At 46.5% G+C, this 23,524-nt stretch overlaps 1 protein-coding gene across 33 annotated transcripts in view; it reads left to right on the top strand.

Annotated features, from left to right (window-relative positions):
• Window positions 1-23,524, top strand: part of LOC310752224 (methyl-CpG-binding domain protein 1-like) — a 149,551-nt gene that overhangs the window by 70,154 nt on the left and 55,873 nt on the right. For 19 of the 33 annotated variants that reach the window (XR_014542873.1, XR_014542874.1, XM_083592133.1 and 16 more), the window contains one exon: window positions 13,200-13,373. The exons of the other annotated variants lie outside the window; for them this stretch is intronic. Coding sequence is in view for 17 of the 19 variants with exons in the window: in XM_083592133.1 (XP_083448259.1) it covers window positions 13,200-13,373 (174 nt within the window). In the remaining 2 variants the exon portion in view is untranslated. The remainder of the gene's footprint in view (window positions 1-13,199; window positions 13,374-23,524) is intronic. 33 annotated transcript variants of the gene reach the window in all.

The following is a 23,524-nucleotide window of genomic DNA, read 5'->3' as shown; positions in this document are numbered from 1 at the left end:
CTCTTCTTGACCCCATGGACCAGAGCACGCCACGCACTTCTGTCTTCTACTGCCTCCCGCAGTTTGGTCAAACTCATGCTGGTAGCTCCGAAAACACTATCCAACCATCTTGTCCTCTGTCGTCCCCTTCTCCTTGTGCCCTCCATCTTTCCCAACATCAGGGTCTTTCCCAGGGAGTCTTCTCTTCTCAGGAGGTGGCCAAAGTATTGGAGCCTCAGCTTCACGATCTGTCCTTCCAGTGAGCACTCAGGGCTGATTTCCTTAAGAATGGAGAGGTTTGATCTTCTTGCAGTCCATGGGACTCTCAAGAGCCTCCTCCAGCACTATAATTCAAAAGTATGAATTCTTCGGCGATCAGCCTTCTTTATGGTCCAGCTTTCACTTCCATACATCACTAGTGGGAAAACCATAGCTTTAACTATACGGACATTTGTCGGTAAGGCAATATCTCTGCTTTTTAAGATGCTGTCTAGGTTTGTCATTGCTTTTCTCCCAAGAAGCAGGCGTCTTTTAACTTTGTGACTGCTGTCACCATCTGCAGTGATCATGGAACCCAAGAAAGTAAAATCTCTCACTGCCTCCATTTCTTCCCCTTCTATTTGCCAGGAGGTGATGGGACCAGTGGCCATGATCTTCGTTTTTTTGATGTTGAGCTTCAGACCATATTTTGCGCTCTCCTCTTTCACCCTCATTAAGAGGTTCTTTAATTCCTCCTCACTTTCTGCCATCAAGGTTTTGTCATCTGCATATCTGAGGTTGTTGATATTTCTTCTGGCAATCTTAATTCCGGCCTTTCACATGATGGCAATCATCCAGCCCAGCCTTTCACATGATGAATTCTGCATATAAATTAAATAAACAGGGAGAGAATATACAGCCTTGTCGTACTCCTTTCCCAATTTTGAACCAATCAGTTGTTCCATATCCAGTTCTGACTGTAGCTTGTTGTCCCACATAGAGATTTCTCAGGAGACAGATGAGGTGATCAGGCACTCCCATTTCTTTAAGAACTTGCCATAGTTTGCTGTGGTCGACACAGTCAAAGGCTTTTGTGTAGTCAATGAAGCAGAAGTAGATGTCTTTCTGGAACTCTCTAGCTTTCTCCATAATCCATCGCATGTTTGCAATTTGGTCTCTGGTTCCTCTGCCTCTTCTAAATCCAGCTTGCACTTCTGGGAGTTCTTGGTCCACATACTGCTTGAGCCTTCCTTGTAGAATTTTAAGCATAACCTTGCTAGTGTGTGAAATGAGTGCAATTGTGCGGTAGTTGGAGCATTCTTTGGCACTACCCTTCTTTGGGATTGGGATGTAGACTGATCTCCAATCCTCTGGCCACTGCTGAGTTTTCCAAATTTGCTGGCATATTGAGTGCAGCACCTTAACAGCATCATCTTTTAAAATTGTAAATAGTTCAGCTGGAATACCATCACTTCCACTGGCCTTGTTATTAGCAGTGCTTTCTAAGGCCCATTTGACTTCACTCTCCAGGATGTCTGGCTCAAGGTCAGCAACCACACTACCTGGGGTGTACGAGCCATCCATATCTTTCTGGTATAATTTCTCTTGCCACCTCTTCTTGATGTCTTCTGCTTCTGTTAGGTCCTTACCACTTTTGTCCTTTATTATGGTAATCTTTGTACGAAATGTTCCTTTCATATCTCCAATTTTCTTGAACAGATCTCTGGTTCTTCCCATTCTGTTGTTTTCCCCTATTTCTTTGCATTGCTCGTTTAAGAAGGCCTTCTTGTCTCTCCTTGCTATATTTTGGAAATCTGCATTCAATTTCCTGTATCTTTCACTATCTCCCTCGCATTTTGCTTGCCTTCTCTCCCCCGCTATTTGTAATGCCTCATTGGACAGCCACTTTGCTTTCTTGCATTTCCTTTTCATTGGGATGGTTTTTGTTGCTGCCTCCTGTATAATTTTATGAGCCTCCATCCATAGTTCTTCAGGCACTCTGTCCACCAAATCTAAATCCTTAAACCTGTTCCTCACTTCCACTGTGTATTCATAAGGAATTTGATTTAGATTGTATCTTGCCGGCCCAGTGGTTTTTCCTACTTTCTTCAGTTTAAGCTTGAATTTTGGTATAAGAAGCTGATGATCTGAGCCACAGTCAGCTCCAGGTCTTGTTTTTGCTGACTGTATAGAGCTTCTCCATCTTTGGCTGCAGAGAATATAATCAATCTGATTTGGATGCTGCCCATCTGGTGATGTCCTTGTGTAGAGTCGTCTTTTGTGTTGCTGGAAAAGCGTGTTTGTGATGACCAGCTTGTTCTCTTGACAGAATTCTGTTAGCCTTTGCCCTGCTTCATTTTGATCTCCAAGGCCAAACTTGCCAGTTGTTCCTTTTATCTCTTGATTCCCTACTTTAGCATTCCAATCCCCTATAATGAGAAGAACATCCTTCTTCGGTGTCATTTCTAGAAGGTGTTGTAAGTCTTCATAGAATTGGTCAATTTCAGTTTCTTCAGCACCAGTAGTTGATGCATAAACTTGATTACTGTGATATTAAAAGGTCTGCCTTGGATTTGTATTGAGATCATTCTATCATTTTTGAGATTGCATCCCAGTACAGCTTTCGCCACTCTTTTGTTGACTATGAGGGCCACTCCATTTCTTTTATGGGTTTCTTGCCCACAGTAGTAGATATTATGGTCATCCGAACTGAATTCGCCCATTCCCATCTGTCAGGGGTTCAGGAGCAGAGGGAACGGATGGCGAGGAATCGGAAGGAGAGGTTAGCGATGATAGCCGTCCGAGATCTCTAAGTCTGTCCAGCGAATCGGAGGATTCACAGAAAGGGGCTCCCGTGGGCAGAGCTGGGGGGTTACCAAGAGGGGCACCCCAGGAAGAAGGGACCAGAGGGGATTCAGAGAGCAGCAGCTGGAAATCCGGACCAGCTACTCCACCAGAGAGCAGCAGGGGGGAGGAGTTCCAGGCACCAGCGACAGGCAGCTCTCCGGCAGCAGCCACGCCTGCGTCAGAGAGCGAGGAAACGGTAGAGAGGAGGGTCGGAGACAGCGCGCGCGCGCCAAGTTCAAATGTACCAGAGGGAGGCGCAATGAGCAGCCCGGAAAGGGAGCCAGGTCCTAAAGCCCGCCGAAGGGAGGGGGAGGAATCCGAAGGGTCCGCATCCGAGGCATCCAGGAAGGAAGGAACCCCGGGGGGTGGTAGGACCCAGAGGCGAAAGGAGAGACGCAAAAGGTGGAGCAAGGCTAGGGTCTTGAACTGGTGTACAGGAGGCGGAGATTCAGATGGGACTTCGCCGATCTAGGGAATAGACGTAGAGACGCACGCTAAGATGTGGAAATGGAAACTATACTTCAATAAAGACTTTATTCCGTTCTACCGGCTAGCGTTGGTCCTTTGTGAGCCGGGACCTAGAGGCAGTCTCTGACAGTAAGTCCCATCTCCCTGAAGTTTTCATCAGTTCTCTTTGACTCAAGCGGCGTGTGGGGAGCGAAGCAGGGAGGAAAGAGGACTGGTGCCTTTGGAGCTCACAAAAGTCAAGCGACATGTCTACTGAAGAGCAAATTGCTTCCCTGCGAGAAGCGGTAACGCAGCTCAGCGCAGAGATAATCGCCTCCAGGAAAAGAGAGGATGAAGCGGCTGCTGCATGCCGAGATCTCCAAGCCAGGTTGGAAGTGCTTACTAAGCAGGCACAAACGGGTTCCAGATCCGAGGGAATCGGGTTGGGAAGGACTGGAGGCAGCATTGTATCTCACTTTGATGGGAATTTGCAGCAGTACCCCAATTTCCGAGCAGACGTGCAGTTTGCGCTGAAACTGCTGGAGAAAGAGTTTAGAGATGAGCAAGAAAAAGTGGGGTTTATCTTGTCTCATTTGCATGGAGAGGCGAAAGCATGTCTGCGCAATCTGTGGAGAGATATGGACCCAGCGCTCCAGAGTTCAGCTGCATTCATTAAAGCGATGGATTCTTGCTTTCTATCGAAAATAGACATTGACATTGCCCGTAAGGACATATTTGAGCTGAGACAAGGGAAAGCCAGCGTGAGGCAGTATCACTCCCGCTTTTTTGCATTGGTCAATGCCTTGGGGTGGGACAAGGATTCCCCCCCCGTTAGAGATCTTTATTGGGAAGGATTGAACCCCCAAATCAAGGATGAGATAGCGCGGGGGGAGAGACCCAAAAGCACCCAGGAAGTGGTGGACAGATCGCTTGCAGTGGGGGTGAGGCTGGAGGACCGCCCTTGGGACAGAGGAGAAGGGCGTTGGGGACGCACACCAGCCAGAGTGCCCTCCCTCTTGCCCAGGGATGTCGCGCGTGCGCAATCAACGCCTCCGCAAGCAGGGGGGGAGGAGCCAATGGAGATCGGCGGTGCTAGAGCTCATTCAGCCACCAGAGCCTTAACACCGGGAGCAGTCAAAACAAAGCAGCCTAGAGGGAACAGGAAGTGTTACATCTGTGACAGTTCGAAGCACATGGCGAAAGAGTGTCCCCAGAGGCTCCACAAGCACACTGCAGCTTCAATGACAGTAATGGGAGCAACTCAGCAAAGTGAACCACGGCAGGGAAACGGAAGCACTGGGGGCCAGCCAGGCGAGTCAGTGAAGAAGTCCCCAGAGATTTTGAAGCCCACGGATCCCCTCCCGCCCAAACCAGTGGTGCAGCTCACCGCATCGCTCCAGCTGCCCAGTGGTCTCACTTTAGAAGTGCCGATTACGATTGACTCTGGCAGTAATGCGGACTTTATCGCACTGGAATTCCTTCAACAACACAACATAGCGCTACTGCCAGCCACACTGCCCCTGAACGTGGTCACAGTGGATGGCAGGGAACTGCTAGGGGGGCAGGTGGTGCAGCAGACACCACCTATGGTGATGCAAATTGGGAATCACCGAGAAGTCATCAGCTTCAACGTCACCCAATTGTCGGACACGCCCATAGTGTTGGGCATGAGTTGGCTGGATAGGCACAGCCCGGCATTAGCGTGGTACCAGCGGCAATTGACCTTCTGCTCTTCCTACTGCGCAGCGCACTGCATCCAGACCTGCCAGGAAGGAGAGGGGCGAGAGGATGCACCGCAGCTACACCTAGGCATGGTGCAAGCGGTGCCCAACAAGTACAAGGAGTTTTTGGAGGTCTTCTGCGAGAAGGAGGCGGACAAACTGCCCCCCCACAGACCCTATGACTGCAAGATTGATCTCCTGCCGGGGGCAACGCTGCCAACAGGGAAACTGTATTCCATGTCTGAGGACGAACTGCAGGAACTTAGGGAGTCGAAAGCTGTAGGGGGCAGCCCAGTATTCTTTGTGAAGAAGCGAGACACGCCCCAGAAGAGGCTTGTAGTTGACTTTCGAATTTTGAACTCGAAAACCAAGCCCTCGTCCTTCCCCATGCCCAAAATAGACGACCTGCTCGCGACGGTAAGGAAAGGACGCGTTTTCACCAAGTTGGATCTGCGAGGCGCGTACAACCTGATTCGTGTGCGGGAGGGCGACGAGTGGAAGACGGCCATGTTCACACCACTGGGCACCTACGAATACAGAGTTATGCCCTTCGGATTACAAAATGGCTCTCACTGTTTTCAAGCCTTTATGCATCACGTGTTGGCGGGACTCCTTTACAAGAAATGCGTATGCTTCCTGGACGACATCCTGATATTTTCTGAGTCGCGAGAAGCGCACGAGAGGGATGTCAGGGAAGTTCTGCGGAGACTAAAGGAGCACAGGCTGTACGCCAAGCTGGAGAAGTGCCAGTTCGACGTGACGGAGGTGGATTTCCTGGGCTATAAACTGTCGGACAAGGGGCTCGCCATGGACAGCGCCAAGGTTCGCTCAGTATTGGACTGGAAAAGCCCGCGCAATAGGAAGGAAGTCCAGCGGTTTGTCGGCTTTGCCAACTTTTATCGCAAGTTCATCAAGGGGTTCGCTATGCAAACGGCGGCCATCACCGACACGCTCAGCTCCAAGAAGAAGAAGTTTATCTGGACGGAGGAGGCGGAGCAGTCCTTTCGGAAACTCAAGCGTCTCTTCGCTTCCGAGGAGCAGCTGCTGCATGTAAATCCCAGCAGACCGATGAGGGTGGAGACGGACGCCTCAGACAGAGCCGTGGGAGCTGTACTGTTGCAACAAGACCAGCAGGGGGACTGGAGGCCGTGCGCCTTCTACTCAAGGAAGCTCAGCAAGTCGGAGCAGAATTACACCATCTGGGACAGGGAGTTGCTAGCCATCCATGCAGCGTTCAAAGCGTGGCGGCACTTCCTTATCGGAGCCAGGCACACAGTGCAGGTCCGCACGGACCACAAGAATCTAGAGTACTGGCGCACGGCGAGGTTCCTGAATCAGAGGCACATTAGATGGGCAGAGTTCTTCGCGGACTTCGACTTCAAGATAGAGTACATCCCGGGTGACAACAACATCATGGCGGATGCCTTGTCCAGAAAGCCGCAATACCTCGAGGAGGAGGCACCGTCGGCAGCCAAGCACATTTTCGCACCGGAAGCGTGGGCTTGCGCCTCGGCGACCGTGGATCTGGACGCCGTACGTCGAGCGTTGCGGGAGGACCCCTTCGCGCTAGCCAAGATGGAGGAGGTGCACAAGGGCACGGTGAGGGACGACGAGTTCCAGATCAGAGACGGTTTGCTCATCCGCAAGGGAGCACTCTACGTGCCGGGGAATGACCTCCGCGCGAGGGTGCTGCAGCAGCTACACGACGCCCCCACTGCCGGGCACTTTGGCAGAGAAAAGACTGTAGAACTAGTGACCAGAGACTTTTGGTGGCCCAAGATGCGGGGGGAAGTAGCGCATTACGTCTCGAGATGCGACACCTGCCAAAGGGCCAAGTCAGTGCACAAACCGCCGGCGGGATTGCTGGAACCGTTGCAGACGCCGTCTGAGCCGTGGGAACGGGTGGCCCTGGACTTTGTCACGGATCTGCCCGGTTCGAGGGGAAAGACGGCAGTGCTTGTGGTGGTGGACATGTTTACCAAGATGGCACACTTCATTCCGTGTGCGAAGGTGGCCACGGCAGAACAGACCGCCAAACTGTTCATAGACCACGTGTTTAAGGTCCACGGTCTGCCACGATCTATTCTATCCGACCGGGGGCGGCAGTTCATCTCGAACTTCTGGCAAAAGTTGATGGGCATCCTGAACGTCAAGATCAATCTAGCGTCGGCGAGACACCCGCAGACCAACGGACAAGCGGAGAGGGTCAACGCCATCATGCAGCAGTACCTGAGATGCTAAGCCAATCAGCAGCCTAACACGTGGGTGGACTACCTGCCCCTCGCAGAGTTCGCTTACAACAATACGAAGCACGTGTCGACGGGGGTGACGCCGTTCTTCGCCAACAACGGGAGGCATCCCAGAACCTTCCCAGGTTTAGAGAGAGTGGGGGAGGGGGAGCCGCAGGCAGCGGAAGAATTAGCGTCAGAGTTGCAGGAAGTCCACGAACAGCTTAGGAGGCAGTTGGAACTGGCAAAGCACGCATACAAACTGCAGGCTGACAGACACAGGAGAGTAGGGGAAGACATACAGGTGGGAGACTGGGTTTGGTTAGCAGCGCAAGCAGTGCCGACCAGATCGTTGGCCAAGAAGAAGCTAGGGCATAAGCAGCTAGGGCCTTACCAAGTCCAGGCACAGGTCAATCCAGTGGCCTTCCGGTTAGCGCTTCCGGAGGGTTCCAGAATGCATCCGGTCTTCCATAGATCGGTGCTCACGCCCTACAAAGCACCGCATAGATTTCACGAGCCAGGCACAGCACCAGATCCGCCCAGAGAAGGACCCAGGGAAAGGGGGTCGCCAAGAGGGGAGCGCATCAACGAAGTCACAGAGATTTTAGACTCGAGATGGGGGGAAGAGGGAGTAGAATACCTTCTTGCCAGAGAGGATACCCCGGCCAGCGCCAACAGTTGGGTGCCGGGCTATGCCTTGGACGAGCCTCTTCTCAAGGAAGAGTTCCATGCCATTTTCCCACACAGGCCCATGCCAGCCGAGTATTTCGATGACTGGCTCTTCACACCCACACTTTCAGGCAGCACGTTCCAGGGGTTCGACTCGGACGAGGAGACGGCACCACACATACGCTCTCCGGAAGGTTCACCCTCGGGTTCTGCCTCAGACCGCTCCTATTGGTGGGATAATCAACCAGAGGAGCAGTGGCGCAGGAAGTGGTTGGGGGGTCCCTGGCAGGCATCACCCTCAGAGGGGGACGGGGGAGAGATGGACCTGGACGTGTTGGGGGAGGACGTGGGATTTGAACACGAAGGCAGGGAGATGGAAGCAGAGGAGATCGACGTCGACGAGCGCACGGAGGACGAGCCAGACCTGCCCGATGTGATGTACGACACGAGGGAAGAACTGTATCCGGCACTCACCCCTGCCACGACGGAGCACCCAGAACCCACACCGGAAGGAGGGGAGGGGGGAAGGGGGGGCTTCGAGGGGGGGATGGATGTCAGGGGTTCAGGAGCAGAGGGAACGGATGGCGAGGAATCGGAAGGAGAGGTTAGCGATGATAGCCGTCCGAGATCTCTAAGTCTGTCCAGCGAATCGGAGGATTCACAGAAAGGGGCTCCCGTGGGCAGAGCTGGGGGGTTACCAAGAGGGGCACCCCAGGAAGAAGGGACCAGAGGGGATTCAGAGAGCAGCAGCTGGAAATCCGGACCAGCTACTCCACCAGAGAGCAGCAGGGGGGAGGAGTTCCAGGCACCAGCGACAGGCAGCTCTCCGGCAGCAGCCACGCCTGCGTCAGAGAGCGAGGAAACGGTAGAGAGGAGGGTCGGAGACAGCGCGCGCGCGCCAAGTTCAAATGTACCAGAGGGAGGCGCAATGAGCAGCCCGGAAAGGGAGCCAGGTCCTAAAGCCCGCCGAAGGGAGGGGGAGGAATCCGAAGGGTCCGCATCCGAGGCATCCAGGAAGGAAGGAACCCCGGGGGGTGGTAGGACCCAGAGGCGAAAGGAGAGACGCAAAAGGTGGAGCAAGGCTAGGGTCTTGAACTGGTGTACAGGAGGCGGAGATTCAGATGGGACTTCGCCGATCTAGGGAATAGACGTAGAGACGCACGCTAAGATGTGGAAATGGAAACTATACTTCAATAAAGACTTTATTCCGTTCTACCGGCTAGCGTTGGTCCTTTGTGAGCCGGGACCTAGAGGCAGTCTCTGACACCATCCATTTTAGTTCACTGATGCCCAGGATGTCAGTATTTATTCTTGCCATCTCATTTTTGACCACATCCAACTTACCCAGGTTCATGGTTCTTACATTCCAGGTTCCTATGCAATATTTTTCTTTACAGCATTGGACTTTCCTTTCGCTTCCAGGCATATCCGCAACTGAGCATCCTTTCGGCTTTGGCCCAGCCGCTTCATCAGCTCTGAATCTACTTGTACTTGTCCTCTGCTCTTCCTCAGTAGCATGTTGGACGCCGTCCGACCTGAGGGGCTCATCTTCCAGCGTCATGACTTTTATATGCCTGTTGTCTTTGTCCATGGAGTTTTCTTGGCAGGGATACTGGAGTGGCTTGCCGGTTCCTGCTCCAGGTGGATCACGTTGGGTGCCCTGCTCGGCATAGTTCATAGCTTCTCTGAGTTATTCAAGCCCCTTCACCACGGCAAGGCAGTGATCCATGAAGGGGATGACTACTTACTAAATAAAAGGAACACATTTTGGGGTGCCTGAGGATGCGGGTCACAAATACCTTTTGGCATCCCATAATCGCAGCATAGACCTATGGGAGCAGTCAAGAAAGAAAGAAAATGTACTGTTCTTCTGCTTGCACAATAGAACTTGCCTCCCCCCCCCACCTGCGGACACCTTCAGAATCTGCACTGGGCGTTTGGATATCCTATAGAACATACTTTTGGGGGAGCAGCAGATTCCTGTTGTACAAGTGTTGATAACAACCCTTTTTTTTTTTAAAGTGAACAATGTTTTGGGGGGATGACAAACTTTTTGGCATCATGGCACAATAGCAGGCAAAAATAATTTCCTTTTGGGGGGGAGGTCTTCTTGGGGAGCCCTATATGGCTCATTGACTATCTTCTCATGCTGGGTGGGGTCTTTTGCCTCCTCCAGGGTGTGTGTGGCTCTTGAACTCTGAGACATAACACTCTTTGTACATTCCTGTGGTTTGGATTTGGAAGTGTGGACATGTGAAGAATCTGTCTTCTCTTGCAACACATGGTTGTGCTTGATGGCCTTTGACTATCTGCCTGTCCTGCTGGTTTGTGAAGGGATACCAAGTCTGAAGTGAGCGTGATTAAGGCTGATCCTGTGAAAAAGGATCTCAGGGTCTTAGTAGACCACAAGCTTAATGTGATGATGCAGCAGCAAAAAAAGCTAACTCTATTCTAGGCTGCATCAACAGAAGTCTAGTATCCAGATCAAGGTAAGTAAAAGTACCACTCTATTCTGCCTTGGTCAGACAAACACCTGGAATACTGTGTCCAGTGCTGGACACCAGAATTTAAGTAGAATGTTGACAAACTGGAATGTGTGCAGAGGGCAGCCAAGATGATCAAGGGTCTGTAGACTAAAACTGATGAGGAACGGTTGAAGGAGCTGGGTATGTTTAGCCTCGAAAAGAGGAGACTGAGAGGAGATATGTAAGCCACCTTCAGATATCTTAAGGGATGTGACATGGAAGAGGGAACAAGCTTGTTTTCTCCTGCTCTGGAGGGTAGCATTCAAGTTACAAGTAGATTCTGACTAAACACCAGGAAGAACTTTCTGACAGTAAGAGCTGTTTGACAGTGGAAAGGACTCCCTTGAAAGGTGATGGACTCTCCTTCACTGGAAATTTTAAAGCAGAGGTTGGATGGCCATGTGTCATGCGTTGAGATTGAGATTCTTGCATTGCAGGGGGTTGGACTAGATGACCCTTGTGGTACCTTCCAACTCTAAGATTCTATGATTCTTGACTAAACAACGTGATGCATTCAAACTGAATGTTTCAGAGGCTTGGGAATCAGAATTCTGTACCACTGCAGCATTCTGCACTTGGGGGTGGGGAGCGCTTACAGCATCATGATTTGCACTCCACCATCTTTATAGGTGGTTGAAATGAGAGGTGGGAACTGCGTGGACAGAGGTATTGCCATGGGGAGATACAGAAAGATATAGGGAGGGATGCGGGTGGTGCTGTGGTCTAAATCACTGAGCTTCTTAGGCTTGCCGATTGGAAGGTTGGCGGTTTGAATCTGCGCAACAGGGTGAGCTTCTGTTGCTCTGTCCCAGCTTCTGCCAACCTAGCAGTTCGAAAGCACACAAGTGCAAGTAGATAAATAGGTACCGCTGTGGCTGGAAGATAAACAGCATTTCTGTGCGCTCTAGCTTACATCATGGTGTTCCGTTGCACCAGAAGCAGTTTAGTCCTACTGGCCACATGATCCAGAAAACTGGCTGTGGACAAACACTAGCTCCCTTGGCCCGAAAGCAAGATGAGCACCGCAACCCCATAGTCGCCTTTGACTGGACTTAACCGTCTAGGGGTCTTTTATCTTTTTACCCTTACCTTACAAAAAGATACATGGACACGTGCATATTGCATGAAATCCAAAAACACAGCATGGCCTATTGGCATTTTTCTAGTAAAGCTGGGGCTCGGCAGTCGTCTCCTTGACTCTAAACCAGGGCCTATATTCTGTATCAAAACATCCTCTTTGCCTCATTTGATGCTCACCAGTCCTTGGCTAGGATTGCTCTGTTTGCCCCCCCCATATCTGAACATCAGTCCTGGCCTGTTCTGCCTCCTGTCTTGTCTGTGCACAGCCCTAAACCACAGACAGGAGAGCTATACCAGTGCATAGCAAGAATTGGAGAAAACTTCAAAAGTACTGTAGAAGACAGACCAAAGAGTGTGTTGGGTGGGGAGACATTGCGCTGTGGCAAGTGTTCATCTTGCCAGACAGAATGATTCCTCTTCTTTCCCTGATGCTGTTTGGGGTGTTTTCCAGCACACATGCCCCAATCCAAATTTGAGGGGCATGGCGGGGAAAGCCCAGTTGCACAAGTGACAGCCCTTGTGCAGGGCTTCTGCTGGGGATTGCTAGGTGAATCCTGCCCACAACCTGCAAGTTGCAAAGGAAAATTCTCCTTGGGACACCCCCACCCCCCAGTCTTCTATAGCATCTCTTGAAGTTTCCTTATCTTCTAATCCCTAGCTGGGTAACTCAGGAACTTTACACTAAACCACTTGGCATCTTTATAATGATATAAATCATGCACATTGGAAAACCTGCATGTTTGCTCTGTTTGTTTCACAGAATGTGCATGTGTCTTTGTGCAGTTTGGGGAGGATTTCTTCTTCTTCTTCTTCTTCTTCTTCTTCTTCTTCTTCTTCTTCTTCTTCTTCTAGAATTAGAGGTTTTGTCTGAAAGTCACCAGAGAAACATGGATTGTGGTAAGGCTGGATGGGTCAGCCTAACTGTGGTCTATGCCAGTTTTGCACATGTTCAGTCATAAGTCTGTAGTGTCCCGCCTTCTGATATTTTTTTTAATATAAAAAAAATCATTTTATTTCCACTTAAAGTGTGCAGTCTTGAGGGGAAATGCAATTTTGTAAACATTTTTCTGAGCTGAGAAAATTCTCCAGTATTCCTAGAGCGAGGAATTTAAGTACTTTAAGTGATTAAAGTAAATTTGTGTCAGTGGGTGTACTTTGAGTATGACTTAGTTGGATCCAACCCTAAGTTTTCAGCAAAATTTTGACATTTTTGTAACCCTGAGGGCTAGAAACCTGCTTTCCATAAATAAAAACACACACATGGCAACAGGAACTTTGGCATTGAATAATGCTTCTCAGTTTTTGGAAATATCACTGAGGCTCTGGTTTTTTAAGGCCCTTCCCTACAGCTCTCTTGCTTATGCTAATTGACCTAAGAACCCCAGTGCTGACCTGTAATCCTCAATGTTTTGCCCCTTTTGTGATCCTAGGTCTGTCCATGTCTGAACATTGTAGCAGATTGTGGGAGGCTGAGGGGAAGATTTGCTTTTTAATGCCTTGAATGTGCCTTGTGGGATGGGGCTGGCAGGGCTGGCAGGTGGCAAGCTTGGAGATGCAGAAAGGGGCTTCGCAAGGCTTGTGCTGGGATCATGGTCCAGGAAAGAGTGGCTCAAGCTGCGGCGCTGCTTGCTTTTTGGGGAACGGGGCTCCACTTTCTGCATTTGCTGCTGCCGCTTCCACAGCTTGCTCCTCTTCGTATCTCCTTCTTCTCTTCCCTTCCCCAGAAGCGGCTGCTTCCTGAGGAGTGGAGCAGCCCGGAAGGGGCAGCGGGCTGGAAGGTCAGGAGGAGGAGGAACGCCTTCGGCAACCGCAAGCCCACCAGGATCAAGCAGGTGGGGCGGCGGGGAGCCAAGGGGAGTGGCCAGAAGCGGCGGGCAAAAGCCAGCTTCCAGCCAGAGGTAACTGCCCTGCACGCACACACACATCCCAGGTGCTCCTGCCCTGCCCTGCCCACGCCAGCTGATGCTTTCCTGGAACCAACCTGCTGCATCCCGATGCTTCTCTGGATCATTGGGGTGCCTCCCTGCTCTGTTTGTTCTGCCCTGCTTTCTTTCATCCCACCCCCTAGCCTACCTGCTGCTAAGCAGTGGAGTACAGGCCGGGTGACCGGTTTCCATGATGCACTTGGGAATAATTGTCTATCCCCACAAACTACCAAGTTTCTTCTTACAATCCACCCCCTCAAGTCTCCTCCTGGCTGATCACCTTCACAGCCACCTGCTTCTCATAAATCTCTATCTCCATTGAGTGCTTTCTTTCTTCTCACTGCCTGCCTCTCTGTGCAATGGGCTCCAGTGTGTTTTGGTAGGACAGGAGGAGCAGATTTGGGGGCTTTGCACAAAATCCTTCTGGCCTCATAGGCTAGTTCAGTACATGGCACACATTAAGCTCATGGGTGCTGGAAACTCATAGTTGTTTCTCATGTTAGCTTTTCATGCAATCCTGGATCAGCAGAGGTCACCTCAGAGTGAGGACATGCATGTCTATTTCATGACTGCTCTGTCATGTATTTTTGGTGTGAGTAGTGGTATATAATGATAGATAGATAAATAAGTTTCTTTATTCCAAGATTTTTATCCTGACAGCTAAATAAATATTTCTTGTAGGGGGTTACCATCACTTTATAATATCAACTATAACAATGTGGTTAACTGCCACAAAACAACATTAAAACCAAACAAATCAGTTGGCAATAGCCCAGTAAACTCCAGCCGACTAAACACCTTTATAAACTATTTTTTACAATTAGGCCATTGGATGGGTTTGTTTTTGAAAAACAAAACATTATTTTGGAACTTAAGGCAACACAGACATTGGGACGCAAAGCAGTGTTTGTTTGGGGAGGCGAATGAAAAGGGGAAGGTGGTGGTGTAACAGGGAATACTGGCTATTGTGGGATGTGCTGCAGTTTGGGAGGAAAGACCAAAGAATTTAACGCTTGAAAATTGGGGCACGGTGGGGAATCAAATGAAAACACAGCATGCCTGTGTTTGGGGCCATGGAATGGAATGCCTGTGTTTGGGGCCATGCCTGTTGATTGGGGCCATGGAATGGAATATGGACAGAAAAGAGACTGTTGTGCAGGTATAGGGCCTAGTTATGATGGTTGCAGAGGGAGAGAACACGGAGCAGAGCAGGAGCGGTGCAAGCAGTTGCATTATTGCCAGCAGGTGGGAAGCCTGGGTGATGCTTAAGATCAGGAAAGAGAGGGAAACGGAAAGTATTTTCCCATGCATACGTATGTGTACACACACATACTTGTCTTGTCAGTGATGCTATCCGTCCTGCCTACCTGTGGAATGAAACTAAACATTCAATATTTTGTACCAGTTACTGGGTCTCACAAGTAGGAAGAGTGCTGCTGTACTCATGTCTTGCCTCACTTTAGCAGAAGTAATAAAGGGTAGAACCTCCCTGGACAGTGGCTGCTGCCTGTCATGTAATAATGCTAGGGAAGCTGATTGGCAGAAAGTTCAGCAGATGTGACTTGCAGTGCAGCGCAATGGAAGTTGCTGCCTCCTGTGGTGATCTGCACAAAATAACTTAGGACTCAGCTGTACAGTTGCAAATGTAACATTTTAAGTGTGTTTTAAGTGCATTATACAAATGTGACACCAGGTGGTGATTGTGAGCTTATGGCAAATTTATATATATATGTGTGTGTGTGTGTGTGTTTTACTAACTTTTCATTATAACACGCACACACATGACGACACTTAAGAAACAAACTAAAAAACACACAAACCAAATGACAAACATATAGCCATAAATCCGAAAGTTCTTACGTATGGACTTACGTTGCCCTGTTTTCTCTTTCCAATTTTTTTTCTATTCTAATAGGCTTCCTTCCTCCTCAAAGCGGTTCTGGTTTCGTGTTTGATAAACTGTTACTTTCTCATTTCATCATTTCTACCCTTCTCCATATACTATGCTTGTAGACCATAATTCATTTTGCAAAAATTACTCAAAGCAAGTCCAGGCACTGATTTTTTAAGTAATCTCTGTATATTACCCACTCTTTTTGAAATTTTTGGTTAGACTGTCCCTTAATTGTATCTGTCATTTTTGCCAGTTCAAGATAATAATATAATCTGTCTTGCCACTCTTTTTTTGTTGGTAGTGTTTCACTTTTCCAATTTTTTGCAATTAATATTCTTGCTGCCGATGATGCGTAAAGGAATATTCTCTTATTTTCATTTGGGATGTCTGAGTAATATAGGCTTCTGGTTTCTTTATAAAGTTTGTTTAATTTTTTTTTCAACTCCTCATAAGCAGTGTCCCAGAAGCTCTTCATTTTGTTGCAGGTTCATCACATATGAAATAGTGTCCCTTCTGCCTGGTTACACCTTCAGCACATTTTAGATCTCATTTTGTTCGTTTTGAATATTTTGCTAGGTGTTATATACCCCCTAGGGATGCGGGTGGCACTGTGGGTTAACCACTGTGCCATCTGGGCTTGCTGATCGAAAGGTCGGCGGTGCGAATACCCGCGACGGGGTGAGCTCCCGTTGCTCGGTCCCTGCTCCTGCCAACCTAGCAGTTCGAAAGCATGCAAAAAAAAAAGTGCAAGTAGATAAATAGCTATTGCTCCAGCGGGAAGGTAAACGGCGTTTCCATGCGCTGCTCTGGTTTCGCCAGAAGCTGCTTAATCATGCTGGCCATGTGACCCAGAAAAACTGTCTGCGGAAGTGGACAAATGTTGGCTCCCTCGGCCTGTAAAGTGAGATGAGCGCTGCAACCCTAGAGTTGTTTGTGACTGGACTTAATTGTTAGGGATCCCTTTACCTTATATACCCCCTATAAAACATCTTTAGGAAATTTTCCTTTATTGAGTAGCAAGCTGTCAATCTCCAATCCTTATTCCATAGTTTTGCCCAAATCCATTGCCCACTTAATCATTGCTTCTTTCACTTGCTCATCTTTAACCTTCCATTCTAATAGAATTCCATACATTCTAGAAATTACTTTTTTCTTATTTTGTATTAATTCTTTGTCTAATGTTGATTCTTCTCTTGCAAAACCTTTTTTTATTATTATTATCTATCTTAAACACTTTGTTTAGCTGGTGGTATTTGGATCCATCCTGTCAGGTAATGTTTTATTTCCTCATATTTTTTCAATTTCAATTTGTTGCCTTCTTCTTCTTAGAGATTTTTGTATGTAGCCCATAACGTTTCCATATTCTTCCTTTTAACTGCTATAGCCTCCAAAGGAGATAGCCACCAAGGAGTTTTGAGTTCTAGTAGTTCGTTATATTTTTTCCATACTTTATATAAAGGCTTCCTTATGATATGATTAAGGAAGCCTCTATGAACTTTCACCTTCTCATATCCCAAATATGCATGCCACCTGTAGTGATTATCAAAACCTTCTAAGTCCAGTAAGTCTACATTCTTTTAACCAATTTAGAAAGGTTGGATCATAATACAATTTCAAGTCAGGGAGAGCCATTCCACCTCTATTTTTGCTATCTATTAATAATTTGTGTTTAATTTTAGTTTTTTTGTACTGCCAATGAATCTCAATAGATCTTTTTGCCAAGATTTGAAACAATCACTGGTGTCATCTGGAATAAAAATATCATTTTGGGAAGCACCTTCATTTTTACTGCTGATATTCTACCACAGAATGATAGTTTCAGCCTTGTCCAGATTTCTATATCCTTTTTAATTTCTTTCCAGATTTTTAAATAATTATCATTGAATAAATTACTATTTTTATTTGTTAACCAAATTCCCAAGTATTTAGCCTTATTTACTATCGTTAGTCCTGAAATTGTTTGTAGTTCTTCTTTTTCTTGTATAGACATGTTCTTTGCTAACATACTAGTTTTGTTTTTGTTTATTTTAAATCCTGCCACATTTCCAAATTCAAGAGTTCTTTCTAACATTTTTTACACTTTCTTCAGGGTTTTCAGTAGTTATTATCAAATCATTAGCAAAGGCCTTTATTTTATGTGATTTCTTTCATACTACTATTCCTTTTATTTCTGGGTCTTTCCTTATTGTGATCGCTAGTGATTCTAGCACCATAATAAACAGTAGAGGTGACAAGGGCAGCCTTGTCTGGTCCCCTTACTTATCTTGAATTCTTCTGTTACTTAATTATTTAAAATCAACTTTGCTCTCTGGTCTTGATGTATTGCCTCACTGCCTCTGCTGAAATTTTCCCAGAGTCCTGTAAGTTCTAGAGTTTTTTTCATATAATTCCAGGATATATTATCGAAAGCTTTTTCGGCATCAAAATTGCTTTTTTATCAGTTTTTTTCTCCAAATACTCTAAAATATCAATTACATTCATGATATTGTTGCACATGTGTCTGCCTGGTAAGAAGCCTCCTGGTCTTTGCGTACAATTTTGTTAAGTATTCTTTTGAGTCTGTTGGCCAGGATGTCAGCGAATATTTTATAATCATTTTTTAATAATGATATTCGCCTATAATTTTTAATCAGCATTGGGTCCATTCCTTGTTTGGGTATTGAAATGATAAAAGCTTCTTCCCATGACTTCAGTATTTTCCCTTTAAAAAAAATTCTGTTCATGTCTGTTTTCATCGGTTCTGACAATACATTTTCTAATTTCTTGTAGAACATGGCAGATAAGCCATCTGTACCTGGTGACTTTCCTGACTTCGCTTTGTTGATTGATTGTTGCATCTCCATCATTGTATAGGGGAGTTTAGTTTTTCAATTTTTTTGCTTGTTGCCCTTGGGAGTCTATTCTGTACTATACAGTGGTACCTCGGGTTACAGACACTTCAAGTTACAAACTCTGCTAACCCAGAAATAGTACCTCGGGTTAAGAACTGTGCTTCAGGATGAATGAATCAATGAATGAATGAACTTTATTACGGTCATAGACCAGGATTAAGAAAAGCATATAGATAAAATAGCAGTTGGGATTTTTGACCGATAATTGTTAGGGCAAATGAGGACAAGGAAACAGGCATAAAACATCCGAATAAAATACAAGATTAAACACAGATAATGGGTGGATAAAAAACTAATAATTAAAACAGATAAGAGCTAAAAACCAACAAAGACACACAGTTAAAACAACTGTAAGAGCATAAGAACTAAAAAACTCGCAGATAAAACAACTATAAGAGGCTGCAGAGTAGAAGCCTCTTAAGTAGAGGACACTCACAACGTTAAAAACTGCTGTGCAAATATGGTTAAAACAGACAATTAAAACAATATACAACACTAAATTTAGAGACAATGTACAGCAATACACTGTCCCAGGAAGTTGACTCAGAATCACCCATGGAACCGTGTTTGTTTGTTTGTTTTTTAAAAAGATATTTGTCAGAGCTACCCTAGGTCCCAGCTCACAAAGGACCAACGCTGCTTCGTTGTTAAGTACAAAAGTCTTTATTGAAGTTCAGTTTCACTTCCAGAGCCGCAGCGCGCAGCTCTACGTCTCAACTGTCAGACCGCTGATGCTCCGTCTGAGTCTCCTCCCCCTTGACACCAATTTAAGATTCTAGCCTTGCTCCACCTTTTCCGCTGCTCTTTCCTCCTCTGGGTCCGCCTGCCCGCCGGGGTCTCGCCCCTTCTAGCCTCCTCTGAGGCTGATTCCCCTGAGCCGTCTCCCTCCCTCCGGCGGGCTATAGGAGCTGGTTCCCCATCCGGGTCTCCTGCTGTCCCGCGCGCCTGCACATTTGAACTTGGCGCGCGCGCCCAGCCAGCAGCTTTCCTCCTGACCGTTTCACTGCTGCTGTCACTGCTTCCCCCTTCGGGGGGGCTAGCTGCAACTGACCTCCCTTTCGTTCCTCCACTCTCCGATGGAGGCGTGGTCAGCCCTGACTCCCTCTCTGGAGGAGACGCTGGCCCTGACACATGTGACTCTTCCCCCCCACTACGCTCTGGTGGGGAAACTGGTTCCGATCCTCCACTGCTGTTTTGGGGTTCCCCTCTGGCTCCTTGTTTCTGGTGCGTCCCCCCTGGGACCCCCCTTGCCCTGACCATCGGCGCCCCCTTCTGGGAATCTTCTGATTCGCTGGAGAAGCTCATGGAATCTCTCGGGCCACTGTCATACTCCCCTACGCTGCCCTCGGATTCTTCCCCTTCGCTCTCCCATTTCTCTCTCCCCATTGCTCCTGCTCCTGATTCCCTGACAATATTTATTGAAGTTTTACAAAAACATAAATTTAAAAAGGTCATATAAAAAGAAAGAAATACAAAAAAAACATAGAAAAATACATGAAAAAGAAAAAAGAAGAATAAAAACAAATCCATTTTTTGTAACCCTAACTCATTATCTTATTTCCTTGGCCTCCTCACACCTCCCCTTTTTGTATTCCCATTTAAGTAATCAAATCAGCAAATCCTTACCCTCTTTCGTTTATCTTAACTCTGTATCTTAACATATTATAACTCTATATTTTCATCCATTATCAATTCAATTTTGCATACTCTTGTTAACTTTGTTGCTAATGCCGCTTATTTTCAATCCAACATCAATTTAACATTCATTAATTTTACAGTGTTTCTGCAGATAGTCTTTAAATTTCTTCCAGTCTTCTTCCACCAACTCTTCTCCCAGGTCTCGGATTCTGCCAGTCATTTCCGCCAATTCCATATAGTCCATCACCTTCATCTGCCACTCGTCCAGGGTGGGTAAATCTTGTGTCTTCCAATACTTTGCAATCAGTATTCTTGCTGCTATTGTTGCGTACATAAAGAAAGTTCTGTCCTTCTTTGGCACCAATTGGCCGACTATGCCCAGGAGAAAGGCCTCTGGTTTCTTCAGGAAAGTATATTTAAATACCTTTTTCATTTCATTATAGATCATCTCCCAGAAAGCCTTAATCTTTGGGCACGTCCACCAAAGGTGAAAAAATGTACCTTCATTCTCTTTACATTTCCAACATTTATTATCGGGCAAATGATATATTTTTGCAAGCTTGACTGGTGTCATATACCACCTATATATCATTTTCATAATATTCTCTCTTAAGGCATTACATGCCGTAAATTTCAACTGTTCCCAGTCAGCAAACATAATGTTGTGACCACTATCTTGTGCCCATTTGATCATAGGAGATTTAACCGTTTCATCCTGCGTATTCCATTTTAGCAGCAAATTATTCATTCTTGAAAGTATCTTAGTTTTGGGATCTAACAATTCTGTTTCCAATTTTGATTTTTCCACCTGGAAGCCATTTTTTTAATCCAAATTATAGGCCTCTCTTATTTGATAATAATGAAGCCAATCTTGCACTTTATCTTTTAATTTCTCAAAACTCTGCAATTTCAATTTATCTCCTTCTTGTTCCAGTATTTCCCAATATTTCGGCCATTTGGCCTCCATATTGAGCTTTTTCTGAGCCTTCGCTTCCATTGGTGACAACCACCTTGGGGTTTTATTTTCCAGTAAGTCTTTGTATCTTATCCAGACATTGAACAATGCTTTCCTGACAATATGGTTTTTAAATGCTTTATGTGCTTTAACCTTGTCGTACCACAAATATGCATGCCACCCAAAAACATTGTTAAAACCTTCTAGATCCAAAATGTCCGTGTTCTCAAGAAGCAGCCAGTCTTTCAACCAGCAGAATGCTGCTGATTCATAGTAAAGTTTAAGGTCTGGCAGGGCAAATCCGCCTCTTTCCTTTACATCAGTTAATATTTTAAATTTTATTCTGGGCTTCCTGCCCTGCCAGACAAATCTAGAAATATCTCTCTGCCACTTCTTGAAACAGTCCATCTTGTCCAAAATTTGCAATGATTGAAATAAAAATAACATTTTTGGCAATACATTCATCTTTATAGCTGCAATTCGACCCAACAAGGAAAGCTTCAAATTTGACCATATTTCTAAGTCTTTTTTCACTTCTGTCCAGCATTTCTCATAGTTATCTTTGAATAAGTTTAAGTTCTTAGCAGTCATATTAACCCCCAAGTATTTTAATTTCTTAGCTAATGTTAAACCAGTCTCCTTCTGAAACCTCTCTTTCTCAATTGGTGTTAAGTTTTTCTCAAGAACTTTAGTTTTTAACTTGTTCAATTTAAATCCTGCCACATGACCAAATTCTTGAATCAGTTCTAATACTCTTTTCGTACTAGATTCTGGCTCCTGTAACGTCAAAACTAAGTCATCTGCAAAAGCCTTCAATTTGTATTGTTTGGCTCCGACCTGAATACCTTTAATCAGACGGTCCCTTCTAATCATATTTAACAAAACCTCCAGGACCGAAATAAAAAGCAATGGGGAAATTGGGCAGCCTTGTCGTGTCCCTTTCTCTATCTTAAATTACTCTGTGATCACATTATTGACTATTAGCTTAGCCTTTTGTTCTGAATAAATTGCACTTATACCATTTTCAAACCCTTGGCCCACCCCCATTCCCTGAAGATTTTTCTTCATAAAATTCCAAGAAATATTATCAAAAGCTTTTTCCGCATCTATAAAAATTAAAACCGCTTTGGTATTGATGTTCACTTGCAGCTTCTCCAAAATATTAATTATGTTCCTCGTATTATCAGACAAATGTCTACCTGGGAGAAAGCCGGCTTGATCTTTATGTATCTCTTCAACTAATGGCCATCCGTTTGAATTTGGTCCCCTTAAATGGCACATGCCTCCCCGATATTCCAGGGGATTTCACCCACCTGAGCGTTAAATCAAACAGCGTCCTCGATTACCTGTTGGTCTCTAGGGATCTATTTAAGTGTATTTAAGTGTATTTCCACTTTTAAGATCGAGAATGTACAATTTAGTGATCACCTTCCCCTTGTTGCTAAGCTTTCCCTGAACTGGCAGCCGGAGGCTCATAGACATGCGACTCAGATGGTAACCAACGAATCTTTCCAAGTAAGAGGAATCAAATGGTCGGAGACACAGGCTCAAAAGTACCTGGAATTCTTTCAAAAAGAAATCCTCGGGCCCTATCCCAACATAGGCTCTGCCTCAGACGAGCATAGCATAGTATTGAAGCGCTTCTACCATCATATGACTGATCTTACGTCCTTCTTCAGGTTACCACCCAAAAATTTAAATCGAAACGAGTATACTCACGGTGCTCCCTGGTATAATTCTCAGTGCAAACAAGCAAGACAGCGCCTCCGTGCTATATATAATGCATACAAGACCTCTGATGCATCTACTCTGCCAGCTAGCTATGCACAAGCCAAGCAAGTTTACAAACGCACGCAGATAATTGCCAAGCGTGAGTGGCAACATAATCGTTGGCAGGCTCTGATTACTGCTTCAAAACCACACAGATCCAGGGAATTCTGGTCTTTGATTAACAGAAGGGGGAGGAATTCCCCAAGGACAGTCATCTCTGCACCGACATGGGAACGGTTCCTGAAGAAATGCTTCTCACAGGCAGATGCTCCCTCCGACCATCTGATGCACCTGTTTACCCACCTACCTATTTGGCCTCCCACCGATCCTGATGAAATAGCCAAGTTAATAGCTCAGCTGAAACCGGGCAAAGCCCCTGGGCCCGACCTGATCCCTGCTGAAGCCATCAAACTACACCCACAATGGTGGGCCGGCATCTTGGCCAAAACCTTCGATGCAATCAACGCTTCCGGTCTCATCCCCAAAACATGGAAGGAGGCCATTATTGTACCAATTCATAAAAAAGGTTCTCCAACGGAGCCGGAAAACTACCGTAACATCAGCCTCCTTTCGATTATAGGGAAAATTTATGCCAGCTTTTTGATGACTAAATTATTGCGATGGGTAGATGAGACTAACCAGATTGGCCATGAACAAGCAGGGTTCAGAACTAAACGCTCTACAACCGATCATGCGATAGTTCTTTATCATCTGGCACGGAAGTACTCCTCCCCCCCCCCCCGGGGCTACCTCTGTGCTGCCTTCTTAGATCTAAAGGCAGCCTTTGACAGCGTTCCTAGAAATATTCTTTGGGAGAAACTTGCGAAACAGGGCATTGATAGAAGACTCTTATGGCTCATAAGCCAGCTCCACGAAGGTACCCTTGCCAGAGTGAGATTCACTCCAGCGGGCGACCTTACAAACTCGATACCAATATACAAGGGAGTGCGCCAAGGATGTATATTGGCTCCCTGCC

This window comes from Podarcis filfolensis (genome assembly GCF_964270895.1).
Source record: "Podarcis filfolensis genome assembly, chromosome: 17".
NCBI classification, from domain to species: Eukaryota; Metazoa; Chordata; class Lepidosauria; order Squamata; family Lacertidae; genus Podarcis; species Podarcis filfolensis.
Note: the sequence above shows the minus strand (reverse complement) of the source record. Positions and strands in the feature narration are given on the sequence as shown.